At 36.2% G+C, this 20,157-nt stretch overlaps 1 protein-coding gene across 9 annotated transcripts in view; it reads right to left on the bottom strand.

The window, feature by feature from the left end:
• Positions 1-328: 328 nt before the first annotated feature.
• Positions 329-20,157, bottom strand: part of LOC135168363 (zinc finger and BTB domain-containing protein 24) — a 50,484-nt gene continuing 30,655 nt past the window's right edge. For 5 of the 9 annotated variants that reach the window (XM_064132453.1, XM_064132452.1, XM_064132450.1 and 2 more), the window contains 8 exons: positions 15,191-15,260; positions 14,820-15,119; positions 7,815-7,964; positions 6,494-6,781; positions 4,872-4,955; positions 4,746-4,794; positions 4,202-4,469; positions 329-3,952 (listed from right to left, as the gene is read on the bottom strand). In XM_064132453.1, coding sequence (XP_063988523.1) covers positions 3,412-3,952; positions 4,202-4,469; positions 4,746-4,794; positions 4,872-4,955; positions 6,494-6,781; positions 7,815-7,964; positions 14,820-15,026 — 1,587 coding nt within the window. In that variant the 5' untranslated portion in view covers positions 15,027-15,119; positions 15,191-15,260 and the 3' untranslated portion in view covers positions 329-3,411. Of the gene's footprint in view, positions 3,973-4,201; positions 4,470-4,745; positions 4,795-4,871; positions 4,956-6,493; positions 6,782-7,814; positions 7,965-14,819; positions 15,120-15,190; positions 15,261-15,357; positions 15,377-17,893; positions 18,653-20,157 lie in introns of those variants that run through there. The other 4 variants (XM_064132455.1, XM_064132451.1, XM_064132456.1 and 1 more) reach the window with 4 other exon arrangements.

Raw genomic sequence — 20,157 nt, 5'->3', positions numbered from 1 at the left:
TGTAAGACGAGTGCGCGACCGGTAATTGCTGTCTCAAAAATATGGCCACTCATTTTGGACCGTATATAATTGTTTAATTAACGTTAAATATTTTTTTTTTTGTTTTAATACTTCTAGTCGTATACCCTTGCTAGAGTAGTGGTCTTTTGCGTCCTAGTATGACATTGAAAATTTTATTTGATTTTCCGAATATTTTCAAAAGGCTTTTTTCCATTCTCATCGGCTCAAACTTGATTTGTAACTGCTCTTTTGATACTTGATTCTATCTCTCTCTCTCTCTCCCATCACACTAGGACGCTTTTACAGGCAATACAGAGTGCTTTCAGCATGTATTTAATTCATTTATTTATTTTTTTTCTGCATTTGCTCTCTTGATATGCGATACAATACTAAATCTAAAAAAAAAGTTCTTACGCTTCTCATTTGGTATGTCTTAGTCTTATTTTTATTATGATAAAATAAACGATTATCTATCAATTATTTCGTTTTACTTGACCCACTGAACGGTGAGGCATTATGAGTTCATCGGAAGTTTGAAATTTTGTGATCAATTAAAAGAAAGAGAATCTTAAGAGTAGTGGGGATGGGATATCTAGTTTTGTTTTTCTATGGACAAGTGTTAACTATTTGTTAAACTACAAGAATATTGTGGTGTTGGCCATTGGCAGGAGATTGACGGAATATGTTTTTGGTGATCATTAATCAATGAGAATCGATAGCAGGGCATCAAAAAAAATTCCTGGCTTTGCAACTGCCCCAGTCGCATTGGCCGTCGACCACTTGTTCCTGAGAGACATCAGTTTGAATGAAGAGCAAATTAAAAACTGTGGGAATATAAATGCAATACACATCTCCTTATTTTACTTAATCACAAAATTATTATTTTCAATTAAACGAGACGAGTTTTTATGAAGAAAAAAATGAGTAGATCCATTATTTTTGAAAATCATATTTAAAAAATTTATGAAACAGTTGTGGATGAACGTAAATGAGAAATCGTAGCTGATGAGTACTTATATTAAAATCGATCTGTGGAAATCGTAAGACACTTGTGGGGGATGAGCGAATGACCAGACTCTCGATATTTTTTTTTATCTATTTCAGTTTTTTCTTTTCTATGCATAAATTTAGTTCATCTTGCAGTCTTTGAGAACATAATTAGTCTCTTTTATAAAAACTATTTTTTTTTATGATCAAAAATTAATTTGAAATGATCGTTTGGCTCCCTCGGGGGGACAAAATAAAACTCGTCTCCGTATCCAGATGAAGTGGCTAATTTCACTCCTGAAAGCCATCTAATCCAAGAATAATAAATACACGGTATATACATATCACAAGAAATGCAAAAGAATATTCATTTGCGTATTTTTCGAAACAGAAAAAATAAAACAATTATTCAAACACCTCCACAAGTGTCCAGACATGATGAAGTCGAAGGGAACTAAGTCTTATTTATTTTTTTTGTTGTTGTTTATCATCGAAAAATATTCAATGAAAAATACCTATTATTTATACTTCTTAAATTTCTACTTAATTTTACAATCAGCAAACAGGAATACTCGGTTTATCCAGTCATTATTATTATTATTTTTTTTTTCATTTAGGGAAATTTCAATATTTTATTTCTTTTTCACATTCAATTATTCACTCTTGCCTCACAATTTTGTGTCTAGCTCGAGAAAAGAACAAATAATTTTGTATAATCGAAAAAAAATACAATTGTCATAAGGTGTGAATAAGCATAAAAAGCAATTCGTTTACCTGAATATGTAATTCGTATTATTCATAATGATGAAGCAGGGATTGAGTAGAAATTATTATTGTAATTAGTTGCGTGAATATTTTGGAGATTTGGAGAAAGGGAGATTTTTAAGCTGTTGTTAAAATTCATGGGAGACCTTTCCGTTGACAAATACATCCACAGCAATTGCTAAACAAGTCTGTGGGTACATTTTTCAAGGAAAAAATTCTACTCGATTTGAGCAAATTTCCAAACAACTCACGAAGCTAATCCAAATACGAACAAGTCATCATATTCAGGCATACCATGATTTAATTTTCATTTTTCGTAAAAAAAGCCACTTAGTTCTGAGAAATAACATAAATTCATCCTCCAGAAATCTCTATTGCTCCGATATTTACAAATGGACGTTTATGATTTATTTATTTTTGTCTCAAAGAATAGGAAATAATAACTAATATTCAATATAATTAATGAAACGTCTTTGATATACAATCAAGTAATGTTTTCCAATAGTTTAATTTATCTTTAATAATTCTTAAATAAAAAAAAAGTTCACTTAAAATTTTTATAAAAAAGCTCGCATTAAATGTAACACCTATTAACGTCTCTAAAACATCTACGAGTGCATATTTTATTTCTATACCAATGTTTTTGTTTATATAAAAAGAGAAAAAAATATAATTCTTCATTTATCGTTTTCTAAATGTTCACATAGGCAATAGTATGTTAAATATTTATTTAGTTGCTATGCGTGTATCTTCATTTGCTCCTCGATTCTTCTATTTATTTATTTATTATTTATATTCATTTTTTTCACTATATCGTACGTCAGTCCATCTCAAAATTCCATTTTCTCAGACGATAAAAACAAAACTAGTTATTCAATTTTCGTTCAAGCCATGAACATTTCCATTGCATTACAGATTCATACTGTAATCAATCACTCGTGAGTATGCATTCACGTGGCATAAATAATTTTTTTTTATAATTTTTCATTGTACGAAAGAAATGAAACTTCTGCTGATTTCGGGGTCACAGATATTATCGAGTGATTCGTCTGTTGTTTGTCGCAATAAATCTTGAAAACCCAAGTGGATATAAAAATTGAAAAAGGCTCAACACCCGTCTATAAATATCACTCGAAACAATTGAAATAAAAAATTTCAAATACAAGGACATCCTAAAAATCAACAGACACCTCTCTTTCTATTGAAAATGATGAAAAAAAATTATAGAAAAGGAATGAATATCTCAACGACTACCGTGTCTCTGCCCTAGAGTTGAAGATATTGTCACACATTGTATTTTATTCACATTGACGAGTTGGTAAGACGGTCTGAAGAATATTTCCAACTTCAAAGCCTCTGTACATCTCCCGAGAGATTATCCCACAAATTTCCAATAGTCAACTGAAAAGTGTTTTTGACGGAGGAAATAGAGGGAAAATTTCCCCTGTCTTAATTTCCTATAGCCCTAAAATGATTGAGAGTTCATCTTCAATTAAAAAAATAATTTAAAAAAAACAAACAACAAAACTATTTCAACTGAAAATTTGTGAGAAATCTACTGAACAAATTAGAATAAAATCTCCTAGGGCAGAGCTCCCTCCTGTAGCCATGATTTTGTACAAATCTAGGAATATTCGGTGTCAAATAAGGCCTGAACAGTTATGGTTTATTGTGATCATTGTTTAACGACAATGGATCTGTTATTTTCTGTTGCAATTCACTGACCGCTCCACCACTCATTAATTTAGCATTATTATTTTCCGTATTTGACACTTTCGAGTATTCCCTCTTGCGTTGAATACTCTCTGTTTTAACAATTGTTATGTCTGGATTATTTTCCAACACTGAGCTCGCTGCTTTTGGCATTGCACTGGCAAGTTCAATGTAACCACCTCCCTCTCTTTTTATCGATGCTGATGTTGTTGGTATCGTTGCTGTTGCACCAGTGGCATTGAATTTTTGCAATATTTCATTAACTGAATCATTTGTTGGATCACCGTCATTGCTATCCAATGGGCTTGCAGCACTCAATTCACCGGCCAATGAAATTCTGTCGGGGCCTTGTAACGTTGATAGATACGTCGCAAGTGTGTGGACGGTGACATTGAGAAATTCGGCTGCGCGGAATAGGGTTATTTCTTTCCTTCGAAGTTTTGATAGGACTTCGGCAGGTCCTGGCTCTGACCAAAAGTCTCGGACTCTAGAAACATGTAGTTCAGACTGAACATTATTCTTACGTTGATATATTATCCTAAAAAATGTTATGATTGAGTAGAATATTTACCAGAATCTGTCAAGTTAACTGCATTATAATTATTATTATTATTTTTTTAATTAATCATTGACCCATTCTGTCAACTCGTTGGCATCGTAAACACCCATCAGTTGTCATTCTACTCAATCATAGGATTGTAAGGACTCGGGATATTGGCAATGCTGTTTTAATTACCTGTAAGGGTGTTTAAGGCAACCATAACTGTCTCGATATCTTCCGTATAGTGTTCCATAGGATACACCAAGTATCTCGGCGGCAGTCTTCATCTCCAGTTCTTTACTCTTGATAGCATCCATAACGCGTCTCGTGAATGGCTCCTCCCAGAATTCCTGTCGTCTGCCTGTTGTTAGGTAGTCATTCATTTTTACAACGTCACGGAATTGTTCGGGAATCGCTGGGTTCGTTGCATTTGAGTTTGACGGAGTGCTGGGAGCTGTGGATGCTATACAAGTAGACAAATTTTTAATTTCATACGAATAAAAAAAAAATATGATAAATTATCGCGACGTAATTCGCGAGATTTTTTTTATCGAAATTTCATACGAGTATTTTTTTTTTACATCAATGATGAGTAAAATAAAAATGTTGGAAATAACAGTATATCCAAGCACATGAATAATTTGTTAGCAACATCAACTGGCCTTATATATAAAATTGCGATCATCCACTTGTTTCAGTCGACAACAGAAATAATTCGAGATTGAATGAGGTCACTTACATTTTTTTTCTTGGTCTGAGTTGACGTCTTCCTTGGATAAGTAGGACAACTGAAAATTTAATAATCAATTATTGAAGTAACAGAGGGATTGAAATATCGTGAGTTATTTAGGAAAGAATAATTTACCACGGGTAGCGGTGGCTCATTGTTCTCGTTCATCATTATATCATCGTCCCAGCTCTCGTGATCGCCCTCACTCATCATTTCCTCCTGTATTAGAAAAATATATCATTGAAATATTTCATCCTTCCGAGAGCCAGATATTTTATTTGGGAAGTTCGCCAGTGGGTGGGGATTGTCCTCCTGCTCAATGTTACATGTACAGATAAAATCTCTTTGACGAACGAAACAATGAAGGAAAAACCGAAAAGTCAGTGGACCGAAAAAGGCTCAGCAATATCATTTCAAATTGGAAATTTCCCCAGCTTTCCAATATTGATCCCAAAAATACCGATTAACCTACTTCTCTTCGAGATCGTGAACCGTTTATGATGAAAAACGAAAAGTTTATACCGCACTGTTAGATATTTGTTGAAATAACAGTTACACTTCAATTTGCAGTTTTGTGACTTGAAATTGGATTCAAGATAAAATTATTCGTGAATGTTTGATTTATGGGATTGAACATTCTGGGGAATTGGAGTTGTTCATGGTTAACAAGTACTGATGTTTATAACTAATACTTTTCGTAGATTGAATTACCGTAATTTCCAGGATTATATCACGTATAAATTCATTTTCAATTGAAATTCTAAGTAAATGGGTCGTTATTTAATATTTCAAGAATATTCACGTCAAATTTCCTCGAGTAGATTCAATCCTCGTCCCTTCCTATTTTCTTCGATAATTTCAGCATTTCAATGATTCCCAATAATTGACCACTAACTTATTCACGATTATTTGATTTATGTGCTGAATATTTTAGGAACCTGCAGTTATTCATGTGTAACAAGTGCGCAGGTTAAAAATTAACGTTTTTCTCTGATTGAATTTCAGATAAAATTAAAATTCAAGGGACCCGAGCCTTCAATTTCCATCATTTCCAGCACTACATTAAACGTAAATTAATTTTCAATTAAAATTCAGCATAAATGGCCGGTTGTTTAAAATTTCAAGAATGCTGGCGTGAAATTTTCCATCAGTGCAATTTAGTCTCCCTACTCCCTACTCTTCAATAATTTCCACATCCAAATGATTCCAAATGATTCAAGACCAAATTATTCACGATTATTCGATTTATGCGCCTGAATATTCTAGGAAATTGCAGTTGTTCATGTGTAACAACTCTACAACTCTGGAATTAACGTTCTTTTCCACCTGAATTTTAAAACAAATTCAATGCAATTGAGATTTTTACTTTGCAAAATCTATAAAAATTTCACGTTCATCGCCTGTTGCTGAATACTTCCGGAATGTTCACACGGACTTTTCCATCACTGCAATATATTCGCACTCACTGTGATCTCGCTTACAATTATTATTTCTTATTTACAAAACTAGTTCATTGACTCAACAGTTGAATGGTCGAGTTGGTAAAGCAGTTTTGCAGTTAAAAATTAACAATTTCAGGGGAAAAAGTAATTCTAGAAATTTGTATGGACAGAAGGGTGCTCTTTCCCCTTAATCTCCCACCGTAAATGAGCTTTCTTCCGGTTCGCACCGTAGAATGGATTTCGACATCCCTCAGCGTCTCCTCACTAGGACTAAATAGGATATGCCACGTTAAAGGGGGGGTTAATGGGGCTTACAGGAAATGTTCGTACGTTTCCAGTGATGCATGTAACTTTAGGTGTGAATACGTCGTGGGCTGATGGTGGATCGTCGAGGGGTGGTCTACCACGACGTTTTTGTTTTGGAGGGGGTGTTTCGTCTGGATCACCTTCCCTCAGTACTGTTTCAACACCGGGAGTTCCAGCTCCCGGACTGTGCCCACTGTTGTTCAGTTCATTCTGTGTTGAATCACTTCGCCAGCTCACCTCCGCCAATCCTTTTATGTGTAAATCCTCGGCTGTTTTCAGCAGAGATGACAGTCTTGTCTGAAATCATTTTAAAAAATATGAATTATTTGGCAGAACGATTGTTATACGCATTTCTTCGAAGTTATTTTTGTCATGCCATTTTTACAAAGTCAATTACTCATGGGAACTTAAACTCAGTCAATTATTATCCGGAATTTCAGAAATAATTTTCCAATAGTGAGAATCCAAACACTCCATCTTCAATTATATCACGAATAAGTATGTCATTGTATAATTGTGTCACCATGAATTTTCAATCTCGAAATTGAAATAATTCTCCAACTTTCACCGTTTAATGGCATTCTAAATGCGAGATTGCCTCAATTGCATTCTATTAAATATCCAATTGTTTGTTGTCCAAATGTCGAAAAAAAAATTGAGAGAAACAAATGCAGTGAAAAAATGTAGGTAAAAAAAGAGCAGAGTCGAGGTGAAGGCGTTAGGATGAACAATAAATCCAATTATTGTCGGTTAATATATCCGACCGGTAATATCGAGTTGAAATAGTTGAAATTAGGAGAGTGGGGGACTTTCTATGCAGCTTTCTACCAGCGTGCATTGAAAATAACAGGGGGAAAAAGATGAATAAATAGAGGAAGTAGAAAAAAAAAAATCAAATGTGGGTCAGGGCCTTGAAACGATCACAGTGTTGAATAAATATATATTTGAAAAGAATTCCGCTTTCGTTTAATGGAAAACCAGTGGCAAAGAGAATTTTTATTTTTCATTAAACTGTGAATTGTTCTGTTATTTACTGGCTCATGACCATTTTTTTTTTCAAATCGCGCTATTCATGCAGGCATGTCCTACTTCACAGGAAATTGACTCTGCAGACGCAGATTATTGAATATTTTATTAGATTGAATGAAACTATAATCGAACAAATCGTATTTTTCATTTTTTTTTTCCCCCCCAGTGAGAAAAATAAAAATAAAAAAAAACTTGTCCTCCAAGGCCTCCGATTAATTCTTCCGTCACGTACACGGCATAAAGTCAGAATGATTCAACCTAAAAATTGCAAATGCGAATGAGTAAATAAAAAAACACTCACGTGATCGATATTGATCTCCCCCTTGTACATGAATTCAACGAGTACTTTGATGTCTGAGAATTTGACGTCACGCATTATTACTATTGGATCCTTCTCCTCATACTGCGACAATATTGTATCGAAGTATGTACTACACGCACTCAGGACAACCTGAAAAAAAAAACCACAATACAAAGCGTTCTTCATTTATTAAAATAAATCAACTATTTTACCCTCGGAAAAACTTTTACGAGTGAACTCGACGAAATTATTACATCAAAATTATTTCATCCCCCAGGGCGTCTTCTCACCACCGAGAAGAGAATTCTCATCTCAACTCTAAACCAAAATCCCCAAAAAACAATCATCCCCAATTCACTCCATCGAAATGGTGAATGTGAATTTAATAAAATCTCCCGAAGAGAAAAGGAAAAAAAAAATATTGAAGGGGCGTAAAAACGCGAAGAGGGGTGATTTTAAAAAGGGGGGGAGTTGAGAGTTGAAAAAAAAAAAAAAATATGTCTATCTCAGAGCCCCGCCCAAACTACGACAGCCAGTCAATAGCCTGAATATTTAATGGGCAAGTGAAGTCCGTATTGATTTTCCTTGAATTTTACGCCGTCCGCAAATAAGGCCGTAAAGGAAAGCGCTTGGGCAAAAGCCGCCTGCTGGCCGTCAACTTTGCAGTGCCTTCAGCACCCCCTTTCCTCCCTTCACCATCACTTCGTCGACCCCCCCCCTCCCTTTACCCTCCCCTCACTCCCCCTAGACTACCACTATATATCTCTTTATTATATCCACGGACTCTTTTATGGTGAAATACAGCAATAAAAAAAGGTTGGAATGAGAGGATAAAGGGGGCGGGAGGGGAGGAGGGGGGGGGTAGGGAGGAGGACGAGAGGAGTGACTAGGGGGTAGGGGTAAAAATTGAAATTATACTCCCCGCTTCATATCGAAACATTCCGAGTCTGCCTTGGGCAAGGCGCACAATTTTTCCATCTACTTCTCTCTACCCCCCCGCCCCACCACCTCCCCCCGACCCCTTGGCTTCTTTTTTCACTTCTCCTTTTTCTTTTCCTCCACGACGTCTTCCCGGTAATAAACTCTATATATCTCCCGTATAACGGCGATCCATCTTATATATATATATAAGACAGAGAGTGGGAGGATTGAGGGGAGGTGAGTTGCACGAGAGACGTAAAAAAGGATATTGGGGTGAAAATCGTTCGATGGATTTTTCCGAGTGGAATTTTTTCAAAATCAGAAATGGGATTTTACATCTAGGTGTCAGGTCTATGGTATCAATTTCAATGGTCTTGGTTGTCTTCTGTGATTGTTTATTGAGAGCGATGGATATGTGTGGACGAAAATTAATTGTATGTCTGTGTGGATCGTTTATGGTGGGTCTTAGGAGAGTACCGAGATTTTTAGAATAGTTTAAATGAGTGGAATAAGGGGAGAGTGGATAAAGAAGGGACTTTTGTTAAATGGGGCAGGAGAGCGAAGAACTTTGGTCAGTAAGAGTCAGGTGATCTGGGGACATCATAGGGGAGAGATATATCTTCTGGGTGAGGTAAATAAAATATTATAGTTTATAGTCGAATTGTTTTTATGTTATTTGAAAATTCGTGTTCATAGTGGAATGTTATTACAGCTCCAATGATTTAATTTTCTGCTTCATCGGAATAAAAATGTAGAATGAAAATTATTTGATTTTAAAAATTTGTGCATTTTTCATTGTCGCTTTTATGATTAAATTTCTTATCGTGAATGAGTCACTCTGAACGCACCGTACAGGGAGAATTGCTACTCACGTATGTCCCTTCAGGCGGAGAATTAATTAACGCTTGGTGCGCGTTCGTTCGTACTTCGTTTTTCATCGGCTCTTCTTTTTTCCTTACACGATTTTTTTTTTTCCTGTTCTCCATTGGTTTTTAATATCCCATTTTTTTCAACTTCTGCAGTTACTTTTTCCAACGTTCTTGCTGTATCTTTCACGAGGGCGGAAATAATGAATATGCTTTGCCGCACTTCTTTTTCTTTCGGTTCATTCTGATATGTATTTTTTTAATTTAGTTTTTTTTTTTGCGGGGAGTTTTTTTTTATGCACTTCGGTGCTTTATTCTTTTCCCTTTGATTTAGCGCTTCGCGTGGTAACGCGAGTGGCAATTCGAATGCATTGAATTGTGAGAAATTACAAGGGAGAGGTGAAAGTTTGAAATGGAGAAGTCAGTTTTTCGATGGAATTTTGTTAGAATTAATCACTTGAAAAATTCAAGTTGTGAATGGTTTTTGATATTTTTATTTCTTACGGTTGAGTGGGGGATTTGACTGGGCATTTTTCTCGATAATTACAATTGCAATTTTCCGGTCTCTATCGATGATTGGTTTCTGTCCGATGAATGAATGAGGTAAATGCGAGTGACAGTCGTTGGAGATTCAGAGAAAACTTCAAAGAAGGGAATAAAAGGAAAATATCCGCCGATAGTCGGTGAAACATCCGAAGATGAGTTTTGAAATTGATTCCAAAAGCTAGACAGGACTTCAACTACGCGCTATTGACATTCTTCCGAAAGTTTGCGATCGAAACAAAGAGAGAAATAGCACAAGTCGAGTGAGAATGGCATTCAAAATTTAATTCCATTTTAAAATTTTAACTCAATCACTTCTCTCTGATTATTTGTCAATTATGGAACAAGAGAACACTCGGAAGATTAAGCAACGAATCAATCATTCAATAAAACATTTGTTCAGTTAAGGTGGGGAAGGGGGGATGAAACATCAACTGCAGAAATAAGAAAAAAAAATACGAAACTGTTGCGATAGATTACTCGGTTCATTAAAATCCCGAGAAAATAAAATTCCGTGTGCTGACGCAATCAAAAGCGAATGAGAAACCAAAAAGGCGGGTGGGGGAAGGAATTTCGAAAAATTCTGAGAAATCGCTGAGTCGGTAGACGGTGACGTAAGGATTAGAAAAAGGAAAAAAAAGGCGAGTCATTGGGATTTTTGAAATTCTAAAAGAAAGAGAACAAAAAAATGTTGCGTCTGTGAAGTCAAACGGAAATGTACAGAAAAACAATGTATTCAGTGTTTTTTTTTTCCCCCCTTTTTTTTCGTGGAAAAAAACGTTTCGCTGCGGATAATGACTGATTTACGATGAAAATATTCCAAAAGAGGGAGAAAAAAAAGTTGTGATAAGAAAACAACCTTATTTTTCCGCTTTATACTCTCATTTATATTTTTCCAATTGATTGGACTTATCGGGATATTTAAGAAATCGTTGAGGAGATGAAATTCAAGAGCTTCGTTCATGCACGTATGACTCATTGGGTTACAGGAAATCGTGAGATTTCAACAAAAAAAAAAATGAGAGAGAAAAAAATACCGAGAACAAACGTCAGTGTTTTTTAATTTTGCATGAAATTGCAACGACGTAAAAAAGTGGAATATTTAACTGGGAAAGATAAAGAGACAGGAGTGTTAGATTGAGTGGGAGAAGTTGAGTGAGAAATAGGAAGGTGGGAAATACATGTACGGAAAAAGGTCGTCACTGCGCTGATATTAATGCAAGAAAATTAAATCTTAATCCCACGGACAGGGCGTGAACGTATGTGATATGCGATGCGTATTTTAAATTATTTCATCTCTGAGAAAAACTGTAATCAACGTTCATTAAAATCGATCACGTTTGCTGTCGAGTTTCAAATTTTTTGATCAAATTTTAATGGTTTTTTTTATCGTCGCTAATTAAAGTTGAATTATTCATAATGTTTCTGGATTATTCTCCATTTTTTATGATCCACTCGAAGAATTACCTGTCATATCAATGAAATTATGACTCGAAAAAATTGTTTTGACGCTTTCTCAATGCGCAAAGATGATGGAAGAAGCAGAACTATTTATTAAGTTGAGTAATATTAGTTTGAAGTTCCAGGTCAGACGTTCTGTTGGTGCGAGAAATTTTTAAAAATCGGAGAGCAACAAAATAAACATTTCAAATGTCGAAAATTTATTCGCAATGACGTTGCTAATTTTGTTAGAATCCACTCCTCTCTCTTCTAGAACTTTTAAATAAATTAATTTCCTCACTCTCTTACCGCTCATGTGAACTTGGCTTTACAGTAAATTTTATTCTTAATCTCAGTCATTAGAAATGCTGAGTTGCAAAATGTCTAATAACTCAACAGTTTCTTGAATTTAAATTCCAAAGTCTATAAAAATTTTCAACTTCCTCGAAGTTTTTGTATTTCTGAGGGGACTGATTGAATTACCAACCCGGGATTAATTAGCATAAATAAAACTAGTGCTTATGAGAGTTGGCTTTATGTTGGGGTATGGCAGACCATGGGAGTTTTATCTGCGCTATGTCCAAGGCTTTAACGACCCCCTATGCTAATCAGGCATATTTTATCTTCACATTTTCTCTTAATTTCCATCGGTGTGATTTCAAATCGGTTTATGGTTCCTCCTAGTTCCATTCTTTCCAATCTACAAATTCCAAAAAATATTCTGTATCATCTTCGTCGAGAAAAATGCCACTCAGTTGCCCGAATTTTAGGATAAACTAAAAATAATTTATTCTTAATTACCATTGGAATGATTTCAAATCGATTTATGATTCTGTCTAGTTTCATTGTTCCCCGTCTAGAAATTCCAAAAAATTTTCAACGTTCCACCGGGCCAAGGACTAATCGAGAATTTTGCGATGGAATTTTTCGCCAGTCAGTTGTCTGCAATTTAATCTACCGAAGTTGGGCCCTTGGATGCAAACAGAACTTTCTGGAATGTCTCATCATCCACTGCGGAATAGTTTCGACCGCAGTAATTTCCGAAAATTGCATTACACTTTTTAAAAATTCCCCCACATAATGGAATGAGGAAATTTTTATATTTTATTTCAATTTTTAATTAATCGCATTGCGAATGAGATTAACAATTCCCCCCGGCTCATTCCAAAAACCTCTCTCGCCTCAGGTCCAATTTTGTAAATAAATTTATGCAAAATGTACCCCATTTGTGGTGCCTACAATGTGAACAGGCACTATCCCTTTCAGCTATGACCCCAGTTTGATTAAACCCTTACCGTAACTATCGATTCAGGGGAACAAAACCTTCAGAGGTCAATGAGACATCAAAGGGGAAAGCCAACGACACCTGGGAGCAGGTGGCTAAAAGATCGCCAGCTGTCACTGTGCGAATCCTCCCTCTTTAACCATCCCCCAACCCCTTGAGGACAATTTTCCTCAATCATCCCCCTGACAGAACTTCGTCACGATCATAAGCTCCCCATTGTTTATACTACCACTCTCTTCGATGAGCTTAAGAGACATGCCTTGTTTTTCAATCATTCAAATATTTTCCCAATTTGTTTAAAATATTGATAACACGATGAGGTAAAAAAAATTCCAAAATTTCGATTTCTCCCCGCGCATGGACATAAAACCCGCAGTAGAAAAATCACCCTGCAGTGTCACACATTTCCCCCAAAATTTCCTCGACCCCAAAACAATCCTTCCAACTTTGCAAATCCAAATTCCCACTACAGCAAAATAATTATTCTCCTCCGATACATCAAAATCTTTATCCATTTTACCCACAAACTTTTGTCCAACCATCCGACTTCATCAAGTGTAATTATTATCTTTAAAATTCCGTCATTTCTGCCTTAATGTCTTCCTCTTCCTTCTTCCTGAATTTTTTTTTTTTTCTATCATTTTTATTATTATTTTTCACGAGTTTATACACGCGACCATTATAACGGCGACGAGAAGGCTCGACTCTTCTCCATTTGAAATTTACTACTAAGTATTGATTTTACAATTTGGAGTCCAACCAAAAGTAAAAAATAAACCAAGCCAAATGTATACTCAACTTTGATGGAGTGCCACCTATTTGCCCTCCCCCCCTTTTTTTTTCTCTTTCTCTTCCCTCACCTCCTCCCCCCCACCTCCACCCACCGCCTCACCCCCTTTTCGCATTTTCCCCGCTACCTGAGCGTCCGAGAACGGTTGCGAAACGTGGCAGAAAAGAGAATGACCGAGGAGGGGAGGAAAAAAAACGCACAAGACATGAAAAATATAATACGTCTGGGCTGAGAAAAAATTGGCGAGAGAAGGATGAGAGAGGGGAGGGGGTGGTGGAAGAGGGAGGTGAATTACACATTTTGTCCAACCCTCCCCTCCAGCTTCTTGTTCCACCTGCCCGAAACAAAGAGCCAGAAATTTGATCGTTTGTCAAGTTTTATACTCGTCTTGAGTATGATTATGCTTTGTGGTAGTGGTTATAATAAAAATGAGGATATTTTATCGTGTTGGCTTTTGAAATGAATCCATTATGGCTTCGACAGAGGTCGGCATTCCACCTTAAGTTTTTTTTTTTTTTTTCATTTCCCTTCCAGAGGACAGGTATTAGAGGCATTTGAGATATTAGAAGTGAATTGGGATGTCATTGGTGCTCAGATATTTTTGATAAAATAATGAAGGGGCTCAGGTAAAATTGAGTCCGGATTTTTCCCCCTGAAATCACTTGTACACAGGTATCTTACGAAGTCGAGATAGAAACTCCAAATGCGGCTGGAGTTTGGGGGTCTTCTGATAACAAAGTTTGGTATTTCGGGTGGACGCAATCAGATGATTAGTTTTGGAGATATTGAAGTTTGTGGGGGGAAGGCTATATTGTTGAGTCTATCAAAAATCAGTCCGCAGAGTTGATAAAAAAATAATTCTCATTTTTTTATAATTATTGGAAGCTGAATAACGTGCCCCGCATTTTGGTGAACTGCCTTATCGATTGTATCATTGCATTGCTGAGTCGGGGAGTTGTTTGATGACTATAAAAATAATAATTGATAGTGTTTCACTTCAATGGAATGCCAGATACTTCAGTTGACTTTATACTTTAATAATTAAAAATAAACTCGACTTATATTTTTGGACAATCAGGGGTGCATTGGGGTGACGAATGCTGACAAAAGCGGGTACAGAATGGGAGTAGGAGATGACGTGATGAAATGAGTTTATTTACCTTATGCGCCCTCAGTGTCTGGCCCTCACAAGCTAGTGTGACGTCACAGTACGCCTGTCTCTCAAGCAACTGTGAGAACATAGTCTGCAGATTGCTGTGATGGTACTTCCATCTAAGGCAGTACTGCTGTGGAAACATATTTGACATTGTTGATGGTGGCGTTGTCACTGAGGCTGAAGGAACGCCGGAATTACGTTGCTGTTGCATACGAATTTTTTTTTATACAAAAATCACTGAATTGTTGTCCAATTAATCGTGATTAATCACAAAATGTATCACGTTTTTGAGCGCTGGTAGCACCTGAGAAAATAATTACAAAAAATTAATGAGCATCTTGATAAAATCAATAAGAATTTATTTCACTTGCTTACACGTATCGATTTGGTCCTAGAAATTTCCTCCTTGTGCTTGCCTCGATCGTCTGCACTCGAGATCCCTTATCTGTAAAAAAAATTAATGAAAAAAAAAAATTTAATTCTCTTCGTATGGATTTTGCATAAGAACTTCATTCAAAAACAATGCGAAAAAAAATTCCAACCGTTTATTAGATGCAAACGCTGTCCCTGGCATGAATATTTAATTCTTTTTCAGAGTATGCTAGTGAAATAGAATTCTGAGAGACCGGGTAGAGGGGGGAGGAAAAAATTAAGGCGAGATATTATGAAGAAAAAGGAATGTAGCTCTAATAGACAATTGGAGTGGACAATTTCCGTCGACTGGATGACGCGAAATGACCCACAATATTTTTTTTTTCTCCGTCCATTTCCTCGAGTCTCTTGATTAAGGCAATTCTCTTCTCTTGATTTGAATATTCACTCTTATCCGATTGAAACGCAGTAGATTTTGAGATATTATTGATGAAAATTTGTTTCGTGAATAAACCCGGAACATTTCATTCTTCCTGTGATTCAATTAATCTCCGGTGAGAATCTAGGCTGTCGATAAATTCTATCGTAACTGAATTTTCAGTGTTAAAATAGATACACCTTCTGGTGAGTGTCCGGATGAAATCGATCGAGTCCTGACTCACTATTTTTTTTTTTTGAGGAAGACCCTCAGGATGAAAGGTCACAATCGTTGGTTGCTGGCAATTTCATGCTGAAATATTTTTAAAATGGAAAGAAAATCGAACGGAAAAAGAATTTTCACTGGTTGATACGAAGGGAGAATACCCCTCGGTCACTTTATCGTAAAAATATTTATGTATTTATATCTTTAGGACTCGAAAGAAAGAGCCTCGTAAATTTTACGAGGGCAAGTATAAATTTTTATTTGTGAATGCTAACGAGTCCCCATCAAAACTGGGGTAAAATAAAAATTCTCGAGACATATCGGAAGGGGGAAAAAAAATATAAATTGAAGTTTGAATTAAAATTTAATGACACTAGGAAGACGTAACAGCTTGATTAAACTTTGAAGCTGATATATTCATAAAAAATTTTAAGTTTAATAAACTTGGTGAGTGTACTGACTGGTAATATTGATCGATGCCACCGGGATTTTTAGTTTAATCGTCAGAGCGTTGCATGAAAAATGTTCCATTTGCATTTCACCCGGATTTAAAATATTTATTGAAATCAATCCAATCACTATCCACTAACTATTGAATGCAATTTTCGAAGATACGAGCACACTCACTGATTCATGGAGTTTCAAATTATTACATTCATGAAAGCAATGTCAACTCTGATGAAATTATATTCTGTCGGTTGGTGAATAAAAAAAAAAAAACTGGCGAACAGTCTCTCGATTTATCCTAGATTCACAGTTACTTTCTATCATGTCGAAGGAGGTTCTGATTGCAGTTGCCTGCTGTTCGAAGTGAAAATCTCTCGTAAATTTCCAATTTTCTAAAATTCCATAACTACGGAAAATAAATATAAATAAATATCCACAATTTTTTTTATCACAAATTGCTTCGCGTTTGTACTTGGAGATTTTCGAAAAAAAAGAACGGAGTTATGTACTCACTCGGGCATAAAAAATATATATATTCGCGACACGGAAAATGATTTCATCGTTCCGCTCCCTTGATAATCAGTTTTTCAGTCATCTTATCATTCTGGCATTCTTTCCTTCATTATTTCAAAAAATCACTCCAATTTCAGACGACTCATTCAAGTTGCTGATAAGTCATTCTGGATAAAAACGTTGCGTCATAATGAGCATTAAGAAATAAAACCACCAGAGCTTCCATTACAATCAAAATGACGATTGCATTTTGAAAATTTTTCATTTCACTGTCTGAGAGTACAGCATAAATAATCAAATAGTGTTCGGGGTAATTAAAAAAAAATTCTACCAGCACTTGCATTCATTTAAATAAATGAATAAACGAATTAATTTTAATTGAAAAAAATTTCGGGCCACCGCCAACACTTTATCATTTCATTAAAAATACTTCTACTTGTCCGATAACGATTATTTTTACTCTCACGTGGAGTACATGAAGTACGGACTGAAGCTAGACATTTCGCTTAAGCTTTCCAGAAACAAATCTCACTGATACTCAACTCAAAGTGTCAGTTACGGAGACAGTGGCAGTGCTCGGGTCATTAACGATAGTAATTTATTTATCTCTTTTTTGATGACTCCTGTAGCTCATTCACCTGCGGTGAGTGAGAGCAGTTGAGGTGTCTGAGCACACGTTGGTTGAATAAGTCAGGCCATCACTGGCCATCGATCGTTCGTGTGTTGGGCTTTGATAAGCGCTTTTCTCAAGCAGAATTCAATGAAAACCCTTTCCCCCTCCCCCTCTCCCGCCGTTATCGACTGGTCTAAATTTTCATCGTAAAATGAGAACTCAACGCTGAAGAATTACTCCGTTCCCTCAACAACAACAATAAAAAAAAAAAAAAACTCGAGTTTCCGCACTTCCGATTAATTAAAAAAATTCAAAAAAACGAAGGCCGCCAATACAACGTGATTTATCGGAAATTAAAAAACTTTCCATCGCTAACAAATACTCTTTTTTCCACTCTTTCCCGCATGGCTCACTCCCCCAGACAACAAGAGTGGATTTAAAAAAAAAAACAGCAGATGGAAAAAAAATGGAAAAATTAATTAAAGCCTACCAATAGCTCCCTGAATCCGAAAATTCTCAAACAAATCGTGCACAATCCCTCTTACTCTCGACGAGATTGTCCTGTACTCACTCCACAACCGATAAACACGAGGCGTTATCTTTCACGTCGAAACGTGAAGCTCTCGTCCATTCACAAACTCAACCGGGCGCTTCCCTCTCTTTCTTTCTGTCTCTCTCTCCACTTCACTCCGTTTAGCCGCTGTTCAAAATCAACCGCACGCACATGGTTTTGCCCACACATGAATAATAAAAAATACTCCGTATGTAAACATACGACTCGGCCAAATACAATTTACAAATAGCTGAAGAATAACTGTAAAAAAAAAAATTTCAACTTTAATACCGCCAAATGTTCTTCATCATTCACACAAACAATTAACCGATGATGACTAATTCGTTATCAATGGATCACATACCATGTGACTCGTCAATATTATCCCGATACAAATAATGTCAAGTGTTCTATACCATGAATTTTCAAAAAAAAAAATATATATTTGCCGAGCGCGAATGATAAATTAACAAAAAAAAAAAATTGGGTAAAAAAAGAATTTCACAGTCCTATCAATCCTCAACCGGGTAAAAATTAAAAAGTTACGTTATAAAACGCAACGACCTACAATGCTACAAAATGCTTCGGAACTGCCTTTTCACCCTCCCCTCATTTTATTTCCTTCTTTTCCTTTATCTTTTGTCTCATTCTATTCCGCCTCCACCGTTCGCACATACACATGTACGCGAAAAAAGAGAGAGAGATGAGAGGAGGGAGGTCGAGGGGGGGGGGGGCGTAAAAAAAGTGAACCCATCGTCCAGCCGAGTCTCCCTGGCCTCCTCTTCTGTTGGCTTTTGCCTCATACCCGCTTTTTATCCCGCGCAGACAACGACGCTATGTTTTTTTTTTTTTAATTTTTTTTATTCACCTTCATTCCCCTCCACCCCCCACCACGAGCTCGTCTGGCCTCCCTTCATCTTAGGCCAATGTACGCCCCCACTATCGCATCACTACCCCACCCTGCCCCGCTACATCGCTCCTCTAGACGCGACAGAGCTTGTATCTCACTTTAAACTTTAACTTCTCTTCTACTCTTTCCCCACACAATTACTGTATCGTCCACGCTGTCTTGCTTTCCCACTTTCTCTCCCTCTTCTCTCTTCACTCGGAAACCCCGCCACTAATTTTTTTTTTTCTCCCCCCGCCGAGACACTCAGGGGTGTAGCTGAAGACCGACAGGGGGCCGGGGATAATTTTTTTTCTCTTCGTTATTTTTTAATTAAATTTTTTCGCTATCGGAAGGGGAGCTTTTTTTTACTAGGAATTTGTTAAAAAAAATTGAAGATGGCCTCCATCAATTTTAATGGACGCCGAGGGGTGCGAGAATGGAGAGGGAGATTATTTCTCGTTTGCAAAATAGGGGGGGAGGGGGGAGGGAGAATATGAAGACATGATTTTCGGCGATATTGAAGCTTAGGGGTGGAGTCGATTTTTGAAGATGTTAATTGGGATGTGAGAGGGGAGAATAAATGGTTGAGAGAAATAAAATGATGAGGTTTTGTTTAACAATTTTTTTTGGCTTGTGAATTTTAAAAGAATTTTTTTTAATGTGAAAAGTACTTCTGACGGATCAATGCGATGGTTCATTCATTAATAATATCCAATGTATAAAAATGTCCGTGACATTCAAAAGTCGAGGAATTTGGTGGAAAATAGCAGTCGATAAAATTATAAGGGCCGTGAGAAAATTAAATATTAATATTGCAAATGGCTCTGAAAACGGAAATAGTAGGTTCTGAATATAAATGCAAGGGGCATAAAATAAGGACTATGTAACTTTGAGAACTCGCAGGCATTCTATAAACAGGGGTCTTTTGGATAATCGATTATTGGGGGACGTCTATGAATACCCCTCTTCTTGTAACGTCAATTTAATCTGACATTTCAATCGAATACAGTTTTAGGATCTTCTACATTTTCGAGTGGGTGGATTTTCATTATTTTTTTCCCCTGATAATTTAAATTAAAAATAATGTATGTAATATTTTTGGCAATGGCTGCCATTCTGTTAAATCCTATGTCAATAGGTCATGAGGACAAACGGTGGAAATCAACTCATTGTAAAAATAAAAGTGAAATAAAAAAACGAATGGAAATTAATGACATATGAAAAATGTCAACAATCGAATTACGACGAATACATAATTTATCACTCCTCAGACATCTATCATTCGTTAATAATTCCTATTCACTTAATTATA

The sequence above is a fragment of the Diachasmimorpha longicaudata genome, chromosome 13, assembly GCF_034640455.1.
Source record: "Diachasmimorpha longicaudata isolate KC_UGA_2023 chromosome 13, iyDiaLong2, whole genome shotgun sequence".
Taxonomy (NCBI): Eukaryota; Metazoa; Arthropoda; class Insecta; order Hymenoptera; family Braconidae; genus Diachasmimorpha; species Diachasmimorpha longicaudata.
This window is presented reverse-complemented; position numbering and strand designations above follow the sequence as displayed.